At 45.2% G+C, this 23,424-nt stretch overlaps 1 protein-coding gene across 1 annotated transcript in view; it reads right to left on the reverse strand.

Annotated features, from left to right (window-relative positions):
- LOC122541477 (uncharacterized) overlaps positions 1-23,424 on the reverse strand; it is a 208,061-nt gene that overhangs the window by 90,143 nt on the left and 94,494 nt on the right. The window contains exon 5 of the mRNA XM_087979105.1: positions 17,316-17,397. Coding sequence (XP_087835231.1) covers positions 17,316-17,397 — 82 coding nt within the window. The remainder of the gene's footprint in view (positions 1-17,315; positions 17,398-23,424) is intronic.

Here is a 23,424-nt window from a genome sequence, read left to right on the forward strand (position 1 = left end):
ACAAGTCCGGGTCCCATCCCCCTGCCAAATTAGTTTAAACCCCCCCCCCGAAGAGTGCTAGCAAACCTACCCCCCAGGATATTGGGTGCCCTTCTGGTTCAGGTGCAACCCGTCCTGCTTGTACAGGTCCCACCTTCCCCAGAATGCAGTCCAATTGTCCAAATACCTGAAGCCCTCCCTCCTACACCATCCTTGCAGCCACGTGTTCAACTGCACTCTCTCCCTATTCCTTGCCTCACTGTCACGTGGCACCGGCAACAACCCAGAGATGACAACTCTGTCTGTCCTAGCTTTTAGCTTCCAGCCTAACTCCCTGAGCTCTTGAATGATCTCCCCACCCCTCTTCCTACCTATGTCGTTGGTGCCAACGTGCACCACGACTTCTGGCTGCACACCCTGTCCCTTAAGGATTCTGAAGACACGGTCCGAGACGTCTCGGACCCTGGCACCCGGGAGGCAACAAACCATCCGAGAGTCTCGCCCATGTCCACAGAATCGCCTTTCCGTCCCTCTAACTAGACAGTCTCCTATAACTAGCACTCTCCTCCTCTCCCCCTTTCCCTTCCGACCTCGCGCCACAGACCCGGTCACTGCAGCTTACCCCTGCTACCCCAACAGTATCCAAAGCGGTATACTTATTGTTTAGGGGAATGACCACAGGGAATCCCTGCACTGCCTGCTTCCTCCCCTTCCCACCTCTAACTGTTACCCAGCTACCTCTGTTCTCTAGCGTAGCTATGTCCCTGTAGCTTCTATCTATCACCCTCTCAGCCTCTCGAATAATCCTCAGTTCATCCAACTCCAGTTCCAGTTCCCTTACTCGTTCTGTGAGGAGCAGGATCTGACTGCATTTCCTGCAGATGAAGTCGGCAGGAGTATCGGTGGTCACCCCTACCTCGAACATCCTGCAGGAGGAACATTCCACTGCCTGCGCTGCCATTGCTCTACACCTCGTCTCCGAAAACAAGAACACTGAGTAGCTTACCCGTGGACTTTAAAATTAGGTTAGAGGAGGAGGATGGGAGGGAGGCCCTACTATGTAGGGCTTGGGGTGTAGAACACACCCACTCAAATATCAGTCACTTACCTTCCCGACCAGCTCTGCGCTCCAACCTCACTTCCGCCCAGCTCGCGCTGCTCTCTGCTGTGAGAAGACCGTTGGCATCGAGGTAAGTTCTTTATATATCAGTCACTTACCTTCCCGACCAGCTCTGCGCTCCAACTTTACTTCCGCCCAGCTCGCGCCGCTCTCTGCTGTGAGAAGACCGTTGGCGTCGAGGTAAGTTCTTTATATATCAGTCACTTACCTTCCCGACCAGCTCTGCGCTCCAACCTCACTTCCGCCCAGCTCGCGCCGCTCTCTGCTGTGAGAAGAAGATTGGGTTGGGATATCTGGTTGGCATGGACGGGTTGGACCAAAGGGTCTGTTTCCATGCTATACATCTCTATGACTCTGATACTCTAATAATGAGTCACAATTCAGATGGGAGATACAGAGGGCTTGGTGATCTGGTGGCATGAAAACAACCTCTCTCTTAATGTCGGCAAAACTAAAAAACTGATCATTGACTTCAGAAAGAAAGGAGGAGAAAATGCCCTGTCTACATCAATGGAACTGAGGTTGAGAGGGTGAACAGGGTCAAGTTCCTCGGAGTGACGAAAACCGACAACCTGCCCTCAATTTCCCACGTAGATGCGACAGTCAAGAAGGCACAACAAAGCCTCTTCATCCTCAAGAGGCTCAGGAAATTTGGCATGTCTATATGGACCCTCAACAACTTCTATAGATGCACAATTGAAAACATAGTCTTCAAGTGCATAATGACCTGGTATAGCAATTGCTCTGCCCAGGATTGTAATAAACTACAGAAGATAGTGTGCACAGCCCAAATCATCACAGAAGCCATCCTTCCGTTCATGGAATCCAGTTATATGCCTCGCTACCGACAAAAGGCTGCCAACATCATCAAAGACATATCGCACCCTGGTAATGATCTCCTACAACCTCTTCCATCAAGCAGAAGAAATAGAGACCTGAACACATGCACCAGCCGTTTAGGAACAGATTTTTCCCAGCTGAAAATAAGACTGATGAATGGTCTCTCTAGCCTCAAATATTGCTGATCTTGCTAACATTGATCTCACCTAGCGTACGCCCTATACAATATAACCTGCATGCCTCTGCTAAGTCTTTTTACAACCTCTGATCTGTATTCCTTGCTTACTATGATCTGCCTGTACCGCTCATAAACAAAGCTTTTTACTCGACTTCAGTACATGTGACAATAAATCAATCAATCATTCAATCAAGTTATTGGTCTTCAGTGGAAAATTTTGAAATGTGGAAGAATAATAAACTGTGAGGAGGAAAATGCAAAAGGACATTGAGGAGTTGGCAGAGTGGGCAAATAGGTAGCAGGTGAGATTTAATAGGAAAACTTGGGAAGTGATGCATTTTGGAAGGTTGAACATTGCAAGACAATATAAAATGGGGGGGGGGGGGGGGGGGGGGAAGGAGAGGGGCTACAAGCCTAAAAGTGGTGCAAGTGCAGAGGGAACTGTGGGTATATGTGCCCAGATCATTGAAGGTGGTAGGACAAGAATAGAGAGCAGTTAATAAAGCACATAGTGTCCTCAGATTTATTAATTGGGGCATAGAGTACAAGAGCAAGGAGGTGATGTTGAACTTGTACAAGATACTTGATAGACCTCTGCTGGAGTACTGTGTCCCAGTTGTGGGCTCCACATTACAGGAAAGATGTGAATACATTGGAGAGAGTGTAGAAACAATTTACAAGAATGCTTCCAGGGATGTGAAACTTCAGTGATGAGGATAGATTGAAGAAGTTGGGACTGTTCTCCTTGGAGAGAAGAAGGTTGATAAATCCGGTAGAGTTTTTGAGAATCATTTCTGGGATGGATAGGGTGTATAGGGAGAAAATGTTCCTTCGTGTAGAAGTAACAAGAACAAAACGTCATAAATTTCAAGTGATTTGCAAAAGGAGCAAATGTGACATGAGAGAAAAAAAACATTTTCACTCAACCTGCACGAAGTTAGGGCATGGAATGTTCTGCCTAGAAATGTAGTGGAGTTAGGTTCATTTGAGGCATTCAAGAGGATATCGGGTGGTTATTTGGATAGAAATAATGTGCAAGGGTATGGGGAAAAAGCAGGGGATTACTTATAAGACTATTTATAAGTAGAAGTAAGCTTCCAATCCAACAAGTTTGCTTTGCTACTCAATGAGATCATGGCTGATCAGATAATCTTTCCCATAACCCTTGATCCCCTTACTGACGAAAAATTGATCTCAGTCTTGAATATACTGAATGATCCAGCCTTGATAGTTCTCTGGTAAAGAGAATTCCATTGATTGTACTCTTTCTTCATTTTCATCTATTTAAAGAAGTTCTTGCTGTCTGTCTTGATATTGCTTGCAAGTTTACCCTCAAAATTTATCTCTGTCCTTTTTTTGTCTGTCTTTTGTTGGGTTTTAACCACTATGTAATTGGCACTAGCTATTTATATTCATTTGCAGAGTCTATATAGAACAATGGTCACATGGCCTCCTTCTGCACAGTAACCCATGTGATCCTGCAATTAATGTTCACTATTATTAAAGCTTTTCAGCATTGCATGGTTCAGTTTCAGTAAAATTAAAAAAAAGAGCCAAATATGATCTATCAAGCCAGATTTCAGTCAGAGGTCTAAGTATCTTTATAAAGTGCACTCCTCCTATCTCAGTTGGGACATTATTTTTGCTTTCTGCCACAAAGTCAAGACTTTGATCTGATTTTTCACTTCTTCCTGGATTGCATGGGTTTATAGCTTTGTGCTCAGACTAGCACATTTGACCTTGTCTAAAATCTTGTTAAAACTGATAAAGGCAACATCAAACAAAGTGCCCTCACCAAATACCTGCACAAAAATTCAAATAGATTATTCCAACTCAAACTTACAAGGAATAATTACTGACACTCTTTGAGTAATCTATGCCTTTCCAAATGATGAATCTTCAGAACTTTCTCCAATTATTTCCTAACTACTATATCAGGCGGACTACCCTGTCCTCAATCTATCCTTTTGTCCCTTTGTAATCAATGGTGCAGCATTCACAGTCTACCAGCCAAGAACCTAACCGGACTGGCTGGAACATGATAGTCAGAGCCTCTGCTATTTCCTCAGCTGCTGCACTTTTCATTCTGGGATACAAATAATCTGGGTCTTGTGATGTATCCATAAGGATGCTGAACAGTTTGCTACATATTCTGACAGTATGGATGGAATTTACTTTACTCTGATGTGCAGTGAGCAATGTAGGGAATGTGGCAAAATACAGAGACAATGAAAATAAAAAGAAAATCCAAAAGAACTGCAGATGCTGGAAATCAGAAACAGAAATTGCTGGAAAAACTCAGAGAAATCAGTGGAGAGAAATCCAAGTTTGCATTTTGGGTCCAGCTCTGAGGGAGCATTATTGGACCCAACACGTTAACTCTGAATTCTCTCCACTGATGCTGACAGACCTGACCTTTTCCAGGAATTTCTGTTTTTGTTTATGAATTGCAGTGTCGAAAAAGATATTGCCAAATTTCCCCTCAAGCCATTATTGATGAATTCAGAGTCTTGCAATCAACTTATTTTCCTGTATTCGCATGTCATTACTGTCTCAACCTGTCTTACTGAAAAGCCACTTCCAAGTTCCCTCTCCCTTCCTGACAAACTGGATGGCAAAAAGTCCCAATGTACAAATCAGGGCCGGTATCTCCTGACTGGAGATCACCGAATGCTTATCCCGACCAGCATCCAAATATGTCTTCATAACAGCATTCCTGTATGGTCCATGAACACTATTTAGCACACCCTTTGCCCATGAAAATTGATGTCAGCAAACCAACAACCTTACTACATCATCAGAACTATTCACTGATGTGCAGACTCTACAATAGCCTTCAACAATTTACTTTGGCGTTCAGGGTCAACCATGATCTGCCCGCTTCTGCCAGGTTGCTTTGCATTCCTGTACATCTGCTCATGATGTATCCCATGGCACTTCACTTGTTCATTTAGACCTCACTCACTCTGTACTTACCTGGAGGAGTCTAGCATCTATTTCATAGGAATAGGAGTATGCTGTTCAACCCATCAAGCATGTTCTGTCATTAAATGAGATCATGGCTGATCTGTGGCCTAACTCCATATACCCACCTTTGGCCCACATACCTTAACCTTTGCTCAACAAAAACATATCTACCTCAGATTTAAAATTAACAACTGATCCAGCATCCACTATCATTTGTGGAAGAAAGTTGCAAATGTCTGCCACCCTTTGTGTGTCAAAGTGCTTCCTAACCACTCTCCTGAACATTCTGACTTATTTATCAGATTGCAACACACAAGTAATCACATGCTCACATATAAACACACACAAAGACATGCACACACAAAGCAACACAGATACACAATCACACAGTTACACATGCTCATGCAGTCACACGCTCTCACACTCAGACATATGCATGCGTTTAGAGACACACACAAACACACACACAATGGGTCAGACAGACACAGGATGACACACGCTCATATAAATGCACACATTCACACATATATGCACAGAATGACACACGGAAAAATAAACACATACAGATTGACGCAGTCTCACACATACATGCACAGACACATACACATGGGCACAAGTACACTAAAATGCACACACAGAGACATTCTCTGTCATACACTTTCACATTTGTGCACAGAGAGATAGTCACACAGACACATAAACACACTGATCATCACTGGCGGTCCCTCACAGAAAAGGACGACTCTCTTCCACTCTCAGGATGAGAGTGTGGCTGTACAGACCAATGTGGCTACTGCAGACTCTCACACTTGGGGCAGGTGGTGGTCATGGGAAGGGCTGAGTGATGTGTTAGTGTGGTCGTGCACTCCTTTTGCTGTTTTCACCTGGTTTCTGTTTTTTCCGACGGCAAGTCTCAATCTGCTTGAAGCCTTTCCAGATACTCCTTCTCCATTTTGGATGGTCTTGGGTCAGTGATTCACAAGTATCTGTTTGAATGCTGCATTTCACCAATGACACCTTGGGGATTTCACTGAAGCACTTCCTCTGTCCACTTGTTTGGGAAGTCGCATGTTGGCTATGTGGATAATATGCCCAGCTGATCACAGCCGATCAAGGGTGGTCAGTGCCTCCATGCTGGTGATGGCGGCCTAGTCAAGGAAGGTGACATTGGTGTATCTTTCTTCCCAGCACATGCACACACACACACACACACACACACAGATATACGCAAATAGGCACACACATATACACTGACAGACACTCTCACACACATGCACACACTGACAGTGATACACAAACTCTCTCATGCACACATAGTCACACTCTCACACAGATACACTCTCATAGACACACACATACAAACATTGACATACAGAAGCACTCTCACACATATACAGACACACTTTCTGTCTCTCTCACACATGCACATAAAATACTATTTATAATGTGACAAAATAAGAAACTAAGGCACATTATAAAGGACATGTTTTGTTAACCTACTTTATCTTCAATTGTGATTTAAAGATACAGTAAGATTGTTGGAGAATTATCGTAGGTTTCTCAACATATGCCCTGAATACCCTTAACCACACTGATTTGAGTTACGTTTGTTTCAAAACCATCAGTGCAGCAATAACAGTGAGGACATTTTCTACAAACTTGTAATTTTACTTCTTCATTCATGGGACGGATTGCACCTAAATTGGAAAGGGACTAACATACTGGCAGGGAAATTTGCTAGAACTGCTTGAGAGGATTTAAACTAGTAAGGTAGGGGGGTGGGACCCAGGGAGATAGTGAGGAAAGAGATCGATCTGAGACGGGTACAGGTGAGAACAGAAGTGAGTCAAACAGTCAGGGCAGGCAGGGACAAGGTAGGACTAATAAATTCAACTGCATTTATCTCAATGCAAGGGGCCTAACAGGGAAGGCAGATGAACTCAGGGCATGGTTAGGAACATGGGACTGGATATCATAGCAATTACAGAAACATGGCTCAGAGATGGGCAGGACTGGCAGCTTAATGTTCCAGGATACAAATGCTACAGGAAGGATAGAAAGGGAGGCAAGAGAGGAGGGGGAGTGGCATTTTTGATAAGGGATAGCATTACAGCTGTGCTGAGAGAGGATATTCCCATAAATACATCCAGGGAAATTATTTGGGTGGAACTGGGAAATAAGAAAGGGATGATCACATTTTTGGGATTGTATTATAGATACCCCAATAGTCAGAGGGAAATTGAGAAACAAACTTGTAAGGAGATCTCAGCTATCTGTAAGAATAATAGGGTAGTTATGGTAGGGGATTTTAACTTTCCAAATATCGACTGGGACTGTCATAGTGTTAAAGGTTTAGATGGAGAGGAATTTGTTAAGTGTGTACAAGACAATTTTCTGATTCAGTCTGTGGGTGTACCTACTAGAGAAGGTGCAAAACTTGACCTACTCTTGGGAAATAAGGCAGGGCAGGTGACTGAGGTGTCAGTTGGGGAACACTTTTGCACCTTAATTCTATTCGTTTTAAAATAGTGATGGAAAAGGATAAACCAGATCTAAAAGTTAAAGTTCTAAACTGGAGAAAGGCCAAGTTTGACGGTATTAGGCAAGAACTTTTGAAAGCTGATTGGAGGCAGATGTTCGCAGGTAAAGGGACGGCTGGAAAATGGGAAGCCTTCAGAAATGAGATAACAAGAATCCAGAGAAAGTATATTTCTGTCAGGGTGAAAGGGAAGGCTGGTAGGTATAGGGAATGCTGGATGACTAAAGAAATTGAGGGTTTGGTTAAGAAAAAGAAGGAAGCAAATGTCAGGTATAGACAGGATAGATCGAGTGAATCCTTAGAAGAGTATAAAGAAAGTAGGAGTATACTTAAGACAGAAATCAGGAGGGCAAAAAGGGGACGTGAGATAGCTTTGGCAAATAGAATTAAGGAGAATCCAAAGGGTTTTTACAAATATATTAAGGACAAAAGGGTAACTAGGGAGAGAATAGGGCCCCTCAAAGATCAGCAAGGTGGCCTTTGTGTGGAGCCACAGAAAATGAGGGAGATACTAAATGAATATTTTGCATCAGTGTTTACTGTGAAAAAGGATTTGGAAGATATAGACTGTAGGGAAATAGATGGTGACATCTTACAAAATGTCCAGATTACAGAGGAGGAAGTGCTGGATGTCTTGAAACGGTTAAAGGTGGATAAATCCCCAGGACCTGATCAGGTGTACCCGAGAACTCTGTGGGAAGCTAGAGAAGTGATTGCTGGGCCTCTTGCTGAGATATTTGTATCATCGATAGTCAGAGGTGAGGTGCCGGAAGACTGGAGGTTGGCAAACGTGGTGCCACTGTTTAAGAAGGGCGGTAAAGACAAGCCAGGGAACGAGAGACCTGTGAGCCTGACGTCGATGGTGTGCAGGTTGTTGGAGGGAATCCTGAGGGACAGGATGTATATGTATTTGGAAAGGCAAGGACTAATTAGGAATAGTCAACATGGCTTTGTGCAAGGGAAACCATGTCTCACAAACTTAATTGAGTTTTTTGAAGAAATAACAAAGAGGATTGATAAGGGCAGAGCAGTAGATGTGATCTATATGGACTTCAGTAAGGCGTTCGACAAGGTTCCCCATGGGAGACTGATTAGCAAGGTCAGACCTCACGGAATACAGGGAGAACTAGCCATTTGGATACAGAACTGGCTGAAAGGTAGAAGACAAAGGGTGGTGGTGGAGGGTTGTTTTTCAGACTGGAGGCCTGTGACCAGTGGAGTGCCACAAGGATCAATGCTGGGATCTCTACTTTTTGTCATTTACATAAATAATTTAGATGTGAGAATAAGGGGTACAGTTAGTAAGTTTGCAGATGACACCAAAATTGGAGGTGTAGTGGACAGCGAAGAGGGTTACCTCGGATTACAACATGATCTGGACCAGATGGGCCAATGGGCTGAGAAGTGGCAGATGGAGTTTAATTCAGATAAATGCAAGGTGCTGCATTTTGGGAAAGCAAATCTTAGTAGGATTTATACACTTAATGGTAAGGTCCTAGGGAGTGTTACTGAACAAAGAGACCTTGGAGTGCAGGTTCATAGCTCCTTGAAAGTGGAGTTGCAGGTAGATGGGATAGTGAAGAAGGCGTTTGGTATGCTTTCCTTTATTGGTCAGAGTATTGCGTACAGGAGTTGGGACATCATGTTGTGGCTGTACAGGACATTGGTTAGGCCACAGTTGGAACATTGCGTGCAATTCTGGTCTCCTTCCTCTCGGAAGATGTTGCGAAACTTGAAAGGGTTCAGAAAAGATTTACAAGGACGTTGCCAGGGTTGGAGGATCTGAGCTACAGAGAGAGGCTGAATAGGCTGGGGCTGTTTTCCCTGGAGCATCAGAGGCTGAGGGTGGATCTTATTGAGGTTTACAAAATTATGAGGAGCATGAATAGGATAAATAGACAAAGTCTTTTCCCTGGTGTCGGGGAGTCCAGAACTAGAGTGCATAGGTTTAGGGTGAAAGGAGAAAAATATAAAAGAAACCTAAGAGGCAACTTTTTCACACAGAGGGTGATGTGTGTATGGAATGAGCTGCCAGAGGATGTGGTGGAGGCTGGTACAATTGTAACATTTAAGAGGCAATTGAATGGGTATATGAATAGGAAGGGTTTGGAGGGATATGGGCTGGGTGCTGGCAGTTGGGACTAGATTGGGTTGGGATATCTGGTCGGCATGGGCGGGTTCGACTGAAGGGTCTGTTTCCATGCTGTACATTTCTATGACTCTATGTGGCCATCACTGGCTGGACTGAGCACTTATTGTCCATCCCTCATTGCCCCTTGAGAATGTGACGATCAGCTGCTTTCTTGAACCATTTACTGAGAGCAGGTAGCTCATCTTCCATCACTTTACAGATGATTGAGAGTACACTGATGGGGCAATAATTGCCTAATTATGTCCTGCTTTTTGTGCACAGGACATAGAACACAGAACATCGAATGTTACAGCACAGTACAGGCCCTTTGGCCTTCAATGTTGCACTGACCTGTGAAAATAAACTGATGCCCACCTAACCTACACTGTTCCATTATTATCCATATGTATGTCCAATGCCCATTTCGATGGCCTTAACGTTGGTGAGTCTATTACTGTTGCAGGCAGGCCTCTCCACGCCCCCTACTACTCTCTGAGTGAAGAAACTACCCATAAAATCTGTCCTAAATCTATCACCCCTCAATTTAAAACTATGTCCTCTCGTGTTAACCTTCACCATCCAAGGAAAAGGCTTTCACTGTCTATCCTATCTAACCCTTTGACTATCTTATACGTCTCGATTTAGACACCTCTCAAAGTTCTTCTCTCCAATGAAAACAGCCTCAGTTCCCTCAGCCTTTCCTCATAAGATCTCCCTTCCATACCAGGTAACATTCTCATAAATCTCCTCTGAACCTTTTCCAAAGCTTCCTTCCAAAAATGTGGTGATCAGAATTGCATGCAATTCTCCAGGTGCGGCCTTACTAGTGTCTTGTACAGCTGAAGCATGATCTAATTTCTCAATCTAGATTAGAGTGGTGCTGGAAAAGCACAGCAGGCCAGGAATCATCAGGCAAAAGCCCTTCATCAGGAATGAAGGCAGGGAGCCTCCAGGGTGGAGAAACAAATGGGAGGGGAGTGGGGCTGGGAGAAGGTAGCGAAGAGTACAACGGGTGGGTGGGGGTGGGGATGAAGGTGATAGGTCAGAGAGGAGGGTGGAGCGGATAGGTTGGAAGGAAGATTGGCAGGTAGGCCAGGTCATGAGGATGGTGTTGAGCTGGAAGTTTGGAAATGGGGTAAGGTGGGGGGAGGGGAAATGAGGAAACTGGTGAAGTCCATATTGATGCCCTGGGGTTGAAACATTCTGAGACAGAACATGAGGCGTTCTTCCTCCAGGTGTCGGGTGGTGAGAGAATGACAGTGGAGGAGGCCCAGGACCTGCATGTCCTCGGCAGAGTGGGAGGGGGAGTTGAAATGTTGGGCCAAGGGGTGGTGGGTTTGATTGGTGCGGGTGTCCCGGAGATGTTCCCTGAAGCGCTGTGGGAGAAGGTGTCCAGTCTCTCCAATGCAGAGGAGACTGCATTGGGAGCAATAAATGACATGTGTTGAAGTGCAGGTGAAACTCTGATAGATGTGGAAGGCTCCTTTGGGGTCTTGGATGGAGGTGAGGGGGGAATGTGTGGGCGCAGGTTTTGCAGTTCCTGTGGTGGCAGGGGAAGGTGCCAGGAGGGGAGGATGGGTTGTTGGGGGGGCATGGACCTGACCAGGTATTCACGGAAGGAATGGTCTTTGCGGAAAGTGGTGGGGAGGGAAATATATCCCTGGTGGTGGGGTCCGTTTGGAGGTGATAGAAATATCAGCAGATGATGCGGTTTATGCAAAGGTTGGTAGGGTGTAAGGTGAGGACCAGGGGGTTCTGTCCTTGTTACAATTGGAGGGATGGGGTCTGAGGGCGGAGGTGCGGGATGTGGATGAGATGCGTTGGAGGGCACCTTCAACCACGTGGGAAGGGAAATTATAGTCTTTAAAGAAGGAGGTCATCTGGTATGTTCTGTGGTGGAACTGGTCCTCCTGGGAGCAGATACAGTGGCGGCGGAGAAATTGGGAACATGGGATGGCATTTTTGCAGGAGGTAGTGTGGGAAAAGGTATAATCAGGTAGCTGTGGGAATCGGTGGGTTTGTAAAAAATGTCAGTGTCAAGTCGGTCGTCATTGATGGAGATGGAGAGGTCCAGGAAGAGGAGGGAGGTGTCAGAGATGGTCCAGGTGAATTTAAGGTCGGGGTGGAATGTGTTGGTGAAGTTGATGAACTGCTCATCTTCCTCGCGGGATTCACAAGGGGGCGCCAATGCAGTCATTAATGTATCTCATCCATGTCCCACTTAACCCACAACATCGTTCTGCACTATCCACAACTCTGCTTACCTTAGTGTCATCCACAAATTTACTAACCCATTCTCCTACGCCCTCATCCAGATCATTTATAAAAATGATAAACAGCAGTGGCCCCAAAACAGATCCTTGCCCCACACCACTGGTAACTGAACCCCAGGATGAACATTTCCCATCAACCACCACCCTCTGTCTTCTTTCAGCTTGCTAATTTTTGATCGAAACCTCTAAATCATCTTCAATCCTGAAACTCCATATTTTGTGCAATAGTCTCCCATGTGGAACCTTATCAATCACCTTACTGAAGTTCACATACAACACATCAACTGCTTTACCTTCAGCCACCTGTTTGTTACCTTCTTGAAGAACTCAGGGTAACTAGGGAGAGAATAGGGCCCCTAAAAGATCAGCAAGGCGGCCTCTGTGTGGAGCGGCAGAAAATGGGAGATACTAAATGAGTATTTTGCATCAGTATTTATTGTGGAAAAGGATATGGAAGATATAGACTGTAGGGAAATAGATGGTGACATCTTACAAAATGTCCAGATTACAGAGGAGGAAGTGCTGGATGTCTTGAAAGGCATAAAGGGGGATAAATCCCCAGGACCTGATCAGGTGTACCCGAGAACTCTGTGGGAAGCTAAAGAAGTGATTGCTGGGCCTCTTGCTGAGATATTTGTATCATCGATAGTCACAGGTGAGGTGCCGGAAGACTGGAGGTTGGCTAACATGGTGTCACTCTTTAAGAAGAGTTGTAAGGACAAGCCAGGGAAATATAAATCAGTGAGCCTGGCGTCAGTTGTTGGGCAAGTTGTTGGAGGGAATCCTGAGGGACAGGATGTACATGTATTTGGAAAGGCAAGGACTAATTAGAGATAGTCAACATGGATTTGTGTGTGGGAAATCATGTCTCACAAACTTGATTGAGTTTTTTGAGGAAGTAACAAAGAGGATTGATGAGGGCAGAACAGTAGATGTGATTATATGGACTTCAGTAAGGCGTTCGACAAGGTTCCTCATGAGAGACTGATTAGCAAGTTAGATGTCACGGAATACAGGGAGAACTAGCCATTTGGATACAGAACTGGCTCAAAGATAGAAGACAGAGGGTAGTGGTGGAGGGTTGTTTTTCAGACTGTAGGCCTGTGACCAGTGGAGTGCCACAAGGATCAGTGCTGGGTCCTGCACTTTTTGTCATTTACATAAATGATTGGGATGCGAGCATAAGAGGTACAGTTAGTAAGTTTGCAGATGACACTAAAATTGGAGGTGTAGTGGACAGCGAAGAAGGTTACCTCAGATTACAACAGGATCTGGACCAGATGGGCCAATGGGCTGAGAAGCGGCAGATGGAGTTTAATCAGATAAATGCAAGGTGCTGCATTTTGGGAAAGCAAATCTTAGAAGACTTATATACTTAATGGTAAGGTCCTAGGGAATGTTGCTGAACAAAGAGACCTTGGAGGCAGGTTCGTTGCTCCTTGAAAGTGGAGTTGCAGGTCGATAGGATAGTTTGGTATGCTTTCTTTTCTTGGTCATAGTACAGGAGTTGGGAGGTCATGTTGTGGCTGTACAGGACATTGGTTAGGCCACTGTTGGAATATTGCATGCAATTCTGGTCTCCTTCCTATCGGAAAGATGTTGCGAAACTTGAAAGGGTTCAGAAAAGTTATACAAGGATGTTAACAGGGTTGGAGGATTTGAGCTATAGGGAGAAGCTGAACAGGCTGGGGCTGTTTTCCCTGGAGCATCGGAGGCTGAGGGGGTGACCTTATATAGGTTTACAAAATTGTGAGGGGCATGGATAGGATAAATAGACAAAGTGTTTTCCCTGGGGTCGGGGAGTCCAGAACTAGAGAGCATAGGTTTAGGGTGAGAGGGGAAAGATATAAAAGAGACCTACGGGGCAACTTTTTGACACAGAGGGTGATACGTGTATGGAATGAGCTGCCAGAGGAAGTGGTGGAGGGTGGTACAATTGTAACATTTAAGAGGCATTTGGAATGGGTATATGAATAGGAAGAAGGGCTTATGCCTGAAACGTTGACTCTCCTGTTCCCTGGATGCTGCCTGACCTGCTGCGCTTTTCCAGCAACACATTTTCAGCTCTGATCTCCAGCATCTGCAGACCTCACTTTCTCCTCATATGAATAGGAAGGGTTTGGAGGGATATGGGCCGGGTGCTGGCAGGTGGGACTAGATTGGGTTGGGATATCTGGTCGGCATGGACGGGTTGGACCGAAAAGTCTGTTTCCATGATGAACATCTCTATGACTCTATAACTCAATAAGGTTAGTAAGGCACGACCTATCCTTCACAAAACCGTGTTGACTATCCCTAATAAAATCATTCCTTTCCAAATGCTTATAAATCCTATCTCTTATAACGTTTTACAACACCTTACCCACAACTGAAGTAAGGCTAACCAGGACTGTCCCGACTCCCCTTCTTAATTAAGGAAACAACATTTGTGATCCTCCAGTCTTCTGGCAATTCTCCTGTCGACTATGATGACATAAAGATCGAAGCCAAAGGCTCTGCAATCTCCTCCCTGGCTTCCCACAGAATCCAAGGATAAATCCCATCTGTCCCTGGCGTCTTTTTGATTTTCAGATCTTCCAATATTGTCCAATATCTTCCCCATTATTGAGTAAATGCCAGTGTTATAGCTGGACTGCAAGAGCTTGGCTTGGGGAGTGGAAAGTTCTGGGGCATAAATCTTCAGTATAATTGCCAGGGCCCATAGTCTTTGCATATCCAGCGTCTCCAAGCATTTCTTGATTTCACATGGAGTGAATCAAATTGGCTGGAAACTGGAGGAGGTCAAGTTGGATCATCCACTTGGCACTTCTGACTGACGGTTGCTGTGAAGTTGCTGTCAGCCCTATCTTTTGCACTCAAGTGTTGGGCTCTTTCATCATTGAGGATTGGGATATCTGCAGAGCCTCCTTCTCCAGTGAGTTGTTTAATTGTCCATTACTATTCAAGAACTTACATCTGATCCATTGATTGTGAGATCATTTAGCTCTATCTATCACTTGTGGCAGAACTGCAGAGCTTAGATCTGATCTGTTGGTTGTGGGATTGCTTAGCCCTGTCTATCACTTGCTGCTTACGCTGCTGGCATGCAAATAGTCCTGTTTGGTAGCTTCACCATGTTGGCATCTCATTTTCAGGTATGCCTGGTGCTACTCCTGGCATGCCCTCTTGCACTCTTAATTGAACCAGGGTTGATCCCCTGGCTTGATGCTAATTGATGAGTGGGGGATATGCCGGGCCATGGGTTACAGATTGTGCTGGAGTACAATTCTGCTGCTGCTGATGGCCCACAGTGCCTCATGGATGCCCAGTTTCCATTTGCTGGACCTATTCAAAATCTGTTCCATCGAGCACAATGATAATGCCACACAACATAATGGAGAATATTCTCGATGGAAGGTATTCTCATAGTCTCCACAAGGACTATGCAGTGGTCACTGTTATCATCACTCATAATACTATTGTGGACAGATGCACCTGCAGCCAGCAGATTGATAGCAATAAGGTCAAGTATGCTTTTCCCTCTTGTCAGTTCCCTCATCACCTGGCACATACCCAGTCTAGCAGCTGTGTCCTTTAGGACCCACCCAGCTTGATAAGTAGTACTGCTGCTAAGCCACTCTTGGTGGTGGATATTGAAATCCCCCACACAATGCACATCTTGCGCCCTTGCCACCCTCAGTGCTTCCTCTAAGTGCTGTGCAACATGGAGGAATACTGATTCATCAGTCGAGGGAGGTTGGTACATTTTAATCAGCCCAAGTTTTCCTTACCCATGCTTGATCTGAAGCCATTTGAATTCATGGGGTGTGGAGTCAATGTTGAGGACTCCCACGCAACTTCCTCCTGATTGTAAATCACTGTGCTGTTGTATACCTCTGCTGGGTCTGCCCTGTTGGTGAGGCAGGTCATAATCAGGGATGGTGATGGTGGTGTCTGAGACATTGTTTGCCTCTAATGATTCTATCAATATGACTATGTTCTGATGAAAGGCTTATGCCTGATAAGTGAACTCTCCTGCTCCTCAGTTGCTGCCTGATCAGCTGTGCTTTTTCTAGCACCACACTTTTCAACTCTGACTCTCTAGCATCTGCAGTCTCACTTACCTTTAATATGACTATGTCAGGCTGTTGCTTGTCAGGGAACTGACAAGAGGGAAAAGCATACTTGACCTCATCCTTATCAATCTGCCAGCTGCAGATACATCTGTCCGCAACAGTATCACGAGTGACGATAACAGTGAGGCAGCTCTCCCTGTTGTGGCATTAGACCCCAGATGTTAGTAAGCAGGACTTTGCAAGGTCAATAGGCCTGTTTTTGCCCTTGTTGTTTCTGTTGCCTAAGTCAATAACAATAAACTATCAAAAAATCTGAAGCAATCCAGTTTATTTTCTCTCCCTTGTTGCTGTAAGTTGTTGTTTATAACCACAAAGTCAGAACCAGTCACTCTGTGCTTCCTGTGAAGTGAAAGAACCTGAAGGAAAAGGTTAAAGAACTGAAGGAATTGGAAAATCAAATGGAAGATGCCATCAAATTCTGAGGAGTGATGTAATTGACCTGCTTTTTTAACTGTCCACCCATAATGCCATTTTTTTTTGTTTGCCCGTGGCTGTAAACGTGTGTTATGTTTAAGAAAGAGATTAGAGTTTTCATTGGTTTATATGCAATTATGCATGATGAATTGACATGATTATTGGTCACACTTCCCCATTAAGTCATGATGTGCAGGCACTTAAAACAGACGTCATTCACAAAATCCTTCCACTAATGAAATAATCTTCCTAGAGGAGTCTAAAAACTCTGTAACAGTTCTTTCACAGTAAGAACACAGTAAGTGGAATTGAAGGTCAACAGGAGCCAGGCAAGCAACTACACTAGCTAATGAGAAACACAGAATATAGATCCAGATCAAGGTGATTCAGCCCTTCTTGCCTGCTCCGACTTTCAATATGATTATGGTTAATCATCCAACTCAGAACACACCGTTCCTGCTTTCTCCCCATACCCTTTTATCCCATTAGGCCTGTGTCGACATCTTTCTTGAAAGTCTTCAAGATTCTGGCCTCAACAGTTTACAATGGCTGCAAGTTTCACAAACTCATCATTCTTTGAGTGAAGAATTCTTCCTCATCTCTGTTCTAAATGGCCTGTTAGAGTTATATGTCAACAATTCAAAGTTGTTTACCTGTAGTTCTATTTAGTATCTGTTTAGTAAGTAAGACATTTAGCTCAGAGACATGTAATTATTAGGCTTAATCAAAAATAAATTCAGAAAATCAAGATTCACTTACTCAGGACATGCTGTAGGACAAGGACAAATATTGCCAAGGACAGCGAAAGTGAAGTCTCCATCAGAATCCCATGTTCCTAAAACTAAATGAGAAATCATGTGATTTTTAGGAACATGTGATTTCACCAGACATTTGTGCGTAATTTCAGGACAATAGCTGGACCTTAACAAATTTTTTTATGAAACAAGTAATTTCTATCAGAATCTCAGGAAAACTTTGAGATGCTGAAGGCAAGCCAAATAAACAAACTGACTGGCCAACCCAATTTTTCGAGACCCTTTAAAATAGCAATTGATGCTCATGGCTTGGAAGTGTGTGCAGCTTTGTCGCAGGATGATGAATCAAGAACAGAGAAGTTATTAGCTCTTGCTACAGAGCAGTAACTGCCCTTATCTTTGCAGTATAATCTACTTAAAGCTATTTCCCCTCAATAGCAAAGCTGTAAGATTTGAAGTTTTTAAAACAGTAAGTTACAAACTTTATAAGTGTGAACCAGCACCCCAGGCCTCGTTCCTGTTGAAGAGCTTATGCCCGAAACGTCAATTCTCCTGCTCCTCGGATGCTACCTGACCTACTGTGCTTTTCCTGCACCACACTCTCGACCTTTTGCCTCCTACAAACAAGCAAAAGTCTCTGGATAAAAAAAATGAGGAACAGCAACTCCTAATAAGCTGAAAAGATCATCACAGCGCAAACCTCAATGAATTTTTTGAGAAGGTGATCAAGCATGTGGATGAGGGTAGGGCAGTTGAAGTGGTGTACGTGGATCTCAGTAAAGCCTTTGATAAGGTTCCACGTGGCAGACTGTTGGAGAAAATGCAGAGGCATGGGATTGAAGGTGATTTAGCAGTTTGGATTAGAAACTGGCTTTTTGAGAAGTTTGCAGATGACACTAAAGTCAGTGAAGTGGTGGACAGTGTTGAAGAATGTTGCAGGTTGCAGGAAAACTTGGACAAACTGAAGAATTGGGCTGAAAGGTGGCAATGGAGTTCAATGCAGACAAATGTAACGATGCACATCCATGTACATCGATCCCTGAAAGTTGCCACCCAGATTGATGGTGCCAGAGGAGATTTACCAGGATGTTGCCTGGTCTGGAATGAAGGAAAGACTACGGAACTTGGGTCTGTTATCAGTGGAGAGAAGAAGCATAAGAGAGGATTTAATAGAGACATACAAGATAATCAAAGGATTAGACAGGGTGGACAGTGAGAGTCTTTTTCCTTCGATGATGATATCTTTTTTTACGAAGGGGCACGGCTGCAAATTGAGGGATGATGGATTTAAGACAGATATCGGAGGCAGTCCTTTACTCAGGGAATGGTAAGAATGTGGAATGCCCTGCCTGCCAATGTAATTAATTCAGCCACATTAAGGGCATTTAAACTGTCCTTGGATAAGCATATGATCGATGATGTCATAATGTAGGGTTATGGGCTTAGATTAGTTCACAGGTCGGCGCAACATCGAGGGCTGAAAGGCCTGTTTTGCGCTGCATTGTGCTATGTTCTAACTACTGAACTGCCTTCTGAGGTGTTCCCTCTAACCGTAACATCCATTTTTTTTGCTGGCTGTATGTGGCTGTAGGGGAGCTTATAAAGGTGGGGGGGGATACGGGGCGTGAGAGATTTCACATCTAGAAGTTATTTGTCAATGGTTCATAATTGTTTATCTATTTATCTATAATAAATAGTAATTCTTTTTAAGTTTGGAAAACCCAATCCAAGGACGTTCTTTCAGGCTTAAAAACAGACAAATCCCTTGGCGCAGATGAATTGCATCCAAGAGAAGCAAGGTAGGAAATTGCAGAGGCTCTGACACAAATTTTTAATATCCTTCTGGCCATGGTGTATGTGCCAGAGGGCTAGAGGATGGCCAATGTGGTTCCACTTTTCAAAAAGCATAGTAGCACTGAACCAGGAAATTACAGATGAGTGAGCCTCATATTAGTGGTAGGAAAGCTATTGGACAACATTCTGAAGGAGAGAATTAATATCCATTTGGAAAAGTGTGGGTTATTTACGGACAGTCAGTATGGCATTTTCAGAGGGAAATCATACCAAACAAAATTGTTTGAATTTTTTGAAAATGTGATCAAATGTGTGGATGAGGGAAGTTTAATGCATGCAGTTTACATGGATTTTAGCAATGTTTTTGACAAAGTCCCACATGGGTGACTGATTGAGAAGGAACATAGAAGAAAGAACAGTACAGCATAACTACAGTCCCTTCAGTCCACGATGTTGTGCTAAACATATCGCCAACATGTGTTTTTAAAACAGGATTTACTGCTAAAATAAAACCTTGGACTCAGCTGTCTAGCAAATCTCTGTGTGGATTAACACTGTTAAAAATCACACAACACCAGATTATAGTCCAACAGGTTTAATTGGAAGCACACTAGCTTTCAGAGCTCCTTCATCAGGTGGTAGTGGAGGGCTCAATCCTAACACACAGAATTTAAAGCAAAAATTTACAGTACGATGTAACTGAAATTATACATTGAAAAATTGATTGTCTGTTAAGCCTTTCATCTGTTAGAATACCACGATAGTTTCACTTCTTTCATGTGTAAATCACAAAACCTTTTTTTAAGAAGTTGCATTCTCAGGTTAGCTGTTAACAATGGTGATAACTAGATAATATGTTGAAGGTGTTAGCCTTGATGACATTTTCTTCCTCTGGACCCATGGCGAGGAGTCACTGATAAAACTACACAGTGACATCAACAAATTTCATCCCACCATCAAACTCACCATGGACTACTCTCGACTATCTGTCTCATTCTTGGACACATGCATTTCCATCAAGGATGGACACCTTAGCACCACACTCTACCGCAAACCCACAGACAACCTCACAATGCTACTCTTTTCCAGCTTCCACCCAAAACATATTAAAACAGCCATTCCCTATGGACAAGCCCTACGCATACACCGGATCTGCTCAGATGAGGAGGAACGTGACGGACACCTGGAAGTACTCAGGGATGCCCTCACAAGAACGGGGTATGATGCCCAACTCATCGACCACCAGTTCCGACGTGTCACAGCAAGGAACCTTAATGACCTCCTCAGGAGACAGACAGGTGCTGCAACCGACAGGGTACCCTCCGTTGTTCAGTATTTCCCAGGAGCTGAAAAACTACGCCATGTTCTTGGTGACCTGCAACACATTATCAATGAGGATGAGCACCTCACCAAGACCTTCCCCACACCTCCATTACTTGCCTTTAAACAACTGCCAAACCTCAAACAGATCATTGTTCGTAGCAAACTGCCCGGCTCTCAGGACAACTCCATACAACCCTGTCACAATAGGCGCTGCAAGACGTGTCAGAGTGTGGACATAGATACCACTATTACACATGGGGACCTTTCCACCTTGTACAAGGCAGGTACTCATGTGACTCAGCCAACGTTGTCTATCTTATACATTGCAGGCAAGGATGCCCGGAGGCATGGTACATTGGGAAAACTGAGCAAAGGCTACGACAACAGATGAATGGGCACCGCACAACAATCAACAGACAGGAGGGTTCCCTCCCAGTTGGGGAACACTTCAGTGGTCCAGGACATTCGACCTCGGACCTTCGGGTGACCATCCTCCAAGGCAGACTTCGGGACAGGCAGCAGCGAAAAATGGCCGAGCAGAGGCTGACAGCTAAGTTCAGTACCCAGAGGGAGGGTCTCAACCAGGACCTTGGGTTCATGTCACATTACAGGTGACCACCATTGCACCATACACACACACAGATACGCCTACACACACACACACACACAGGCACTCCTATACACACATACACACCGACACACATATATACAGACGCGCACACAGACACCCACACACACACATGTACCCCCTCACAGACTTAAGACACTCTGCACTCACTACACACACACACTTTCTCACACTCACAACCCCCAACCCAGACGCGCACACACACACATACACTTTCTCACACTCACAACCCCCAACCCAGACGCACACACACACACACAAAGACCCACATGCACATATATATTTTGTGGGGTGAATTTGTACTTTCAGGGTTACATTATACTTTGCTCAAAAACTGCATGCATTCATGTAGAACTCTGAGCTCAAACATTGCATGAATTCATGTAAAACTCCATTATCTCACTTTTTAGATTATAATCAATCTAAACATCATGGCATAGACAGAGAACACAGGGGGCTAACACCTTCAATATAGATCTCCCACCCACAGCTTCCAACCTCATAGTCCGGGAACCATGCACTGCCTGGTTCTACCTCCTTCCCAAGATCCACAAGCCTGACCACCCTGGCCGACCCATTGTCTCAGCATGCTCCTGCCCCACTGAACTTATCTCTACCTACCTCGACACTGTCCTATCCCCCCTAGTCCAGGAACTCCCCACATATGTTCGAGACACCACCCACGCCCTCCATCTCCTCCAAGACTTCCGTTTCCCCGGCCCCCAATGCCTCATCTTCACCATGGATATCCAATCCCCTCTACACCTCCATCCGCCATGACCAGGGCCTCCAAGCCCTCCGTTTTTTCCTCTCCAGATGTCCCCAACAGTACCCTTCCACCGACACTCTCATTTGTTTGGCCGAACTGGTCCTCACCCTTAACAATTTCTCCTTTGAATCCTCCCACTTCCTCCAGACCAAAGGGGTAGCCATGGGCACAAGTATGGGCCCCAGCTATGCCTGTCTCTTTGTTGGCTACGTAGAACAGTTGATCTTCCATAATTACACAGGCACCACTCCCCACCTCTTCCTCCGCTACATTGATGACTGCATTGGCGCCACCTCGTGCTCCCGCGAGGAGGTTGAGCAATTCATCAACTTCACCAACACATTCCACCCTGACCTTAAATTTACCTGGACCATCTCTGACACCTCCCTCCCCTTCCTGGACCTCTCCATCTCCATTAGTGAAGACCGACTTGACACTGACATTTTTTATAAACCCACCGACTTCCACAGCTAGCTGGATTACACCTCTTCCCACCCTATCTCTTGCAAAAATGCCATCCCGTATTCTCAATTCCTCCGCCTCCGCCGTATCTGCTCCCAGGAGGACTAGTTCCACCACAGAACACACCAGATGGCCTCCTTCTTTAGAGACCGCAATTTCCCTTCCCACGTGGTTAAAGGTGCCCTCCAACGCATCTCGTCCACATCCCGCACCTCCGCCCTCAGACCCCACCCCTCCAACCGTAACAAGGACAGAATGCCCCTGGTGCTCACCTTCCACCCTACAAACCTCCGCATCAACCAAATCATCCGCCGACATTTCCGCCTCCTCCAAAAAGACCCCACCACCAGGGATATATTTCCCTCCCCACCCCTTTCCGCCTTCCGCAAAGACCGTTCCCTCCGTGACTACCTGGTCAGGTCCACGCACCCCTACGACCCACCCTCACATCCTGGCACTTTCCCCTGCCACCGCAGGAACTGTAAAACCTGTGCCCACACCTCCTCCCTCACCTCTATCTAAGGCCCTAAATGAGCCTTCCATATCCATCAAAATTTTACCTGCACATCCACTAATATCATTTATTGTATCCGTTGCTCCTCTACATTGGGGAGACTGGGCCCCTCCTAGCAGAGCGCTTTAGGGAACATCTCCGAGACACCCGCACCAATCAACCAAACCGCCCCGTGGCCCAACATTTCAACTCCCCCTCCCACTCTGCCGAGGACATGGAGGTCCTGGGCCTCCTTCACCACCGCTCCCTCACCACCAGACGCCTGGAGGAAGAACGCCTCATCTTCTGCCTCGGAACACTTCAACCCCAGGGCATCAATGTGGACTTCAACAGCTTCCTCATTTCCCCTTCCCCCACCTCATCCTAGTTTCAAACTTCCAGTCCCTTGACTTGTCCGGACTTGTCTGACCTGCCTAGCTCCTTTTCCACATATCCACTCCACCCTCTCCTCCCTGACCTATCACCTTCATCTCCTCCCCCACTCACCCATTGTACTCTATGCTACTCTCTCCCCAACCCCACCCTCCCCTAGCTTATCTCTCCACACTTCAGGCTCTCTGCCTTTATTCCTGATGAAGGGCTTTTGCCCGAAACGTCGATTTTGCTGAAGCTCCTCGATGCTG

Source organism: Chiloscyllium plagiosum, unplaced genomic scaffold (assembly GCF_037043375.1).
Source record: "Chiloscyllium plagiosum isolate Xiang-an unplaced genomic scaffold, Cpla_swu_hap1 HiC_scaffold_35, whole genome shotgun sequence".
Lineage (NCBI taxonomy): Eukaryota > Metazoa > Chordata > Chondrichthyes > Orectolobiformes > Hemiscylliidae > Chiloscyllium > Chiloscyllium plagiosum.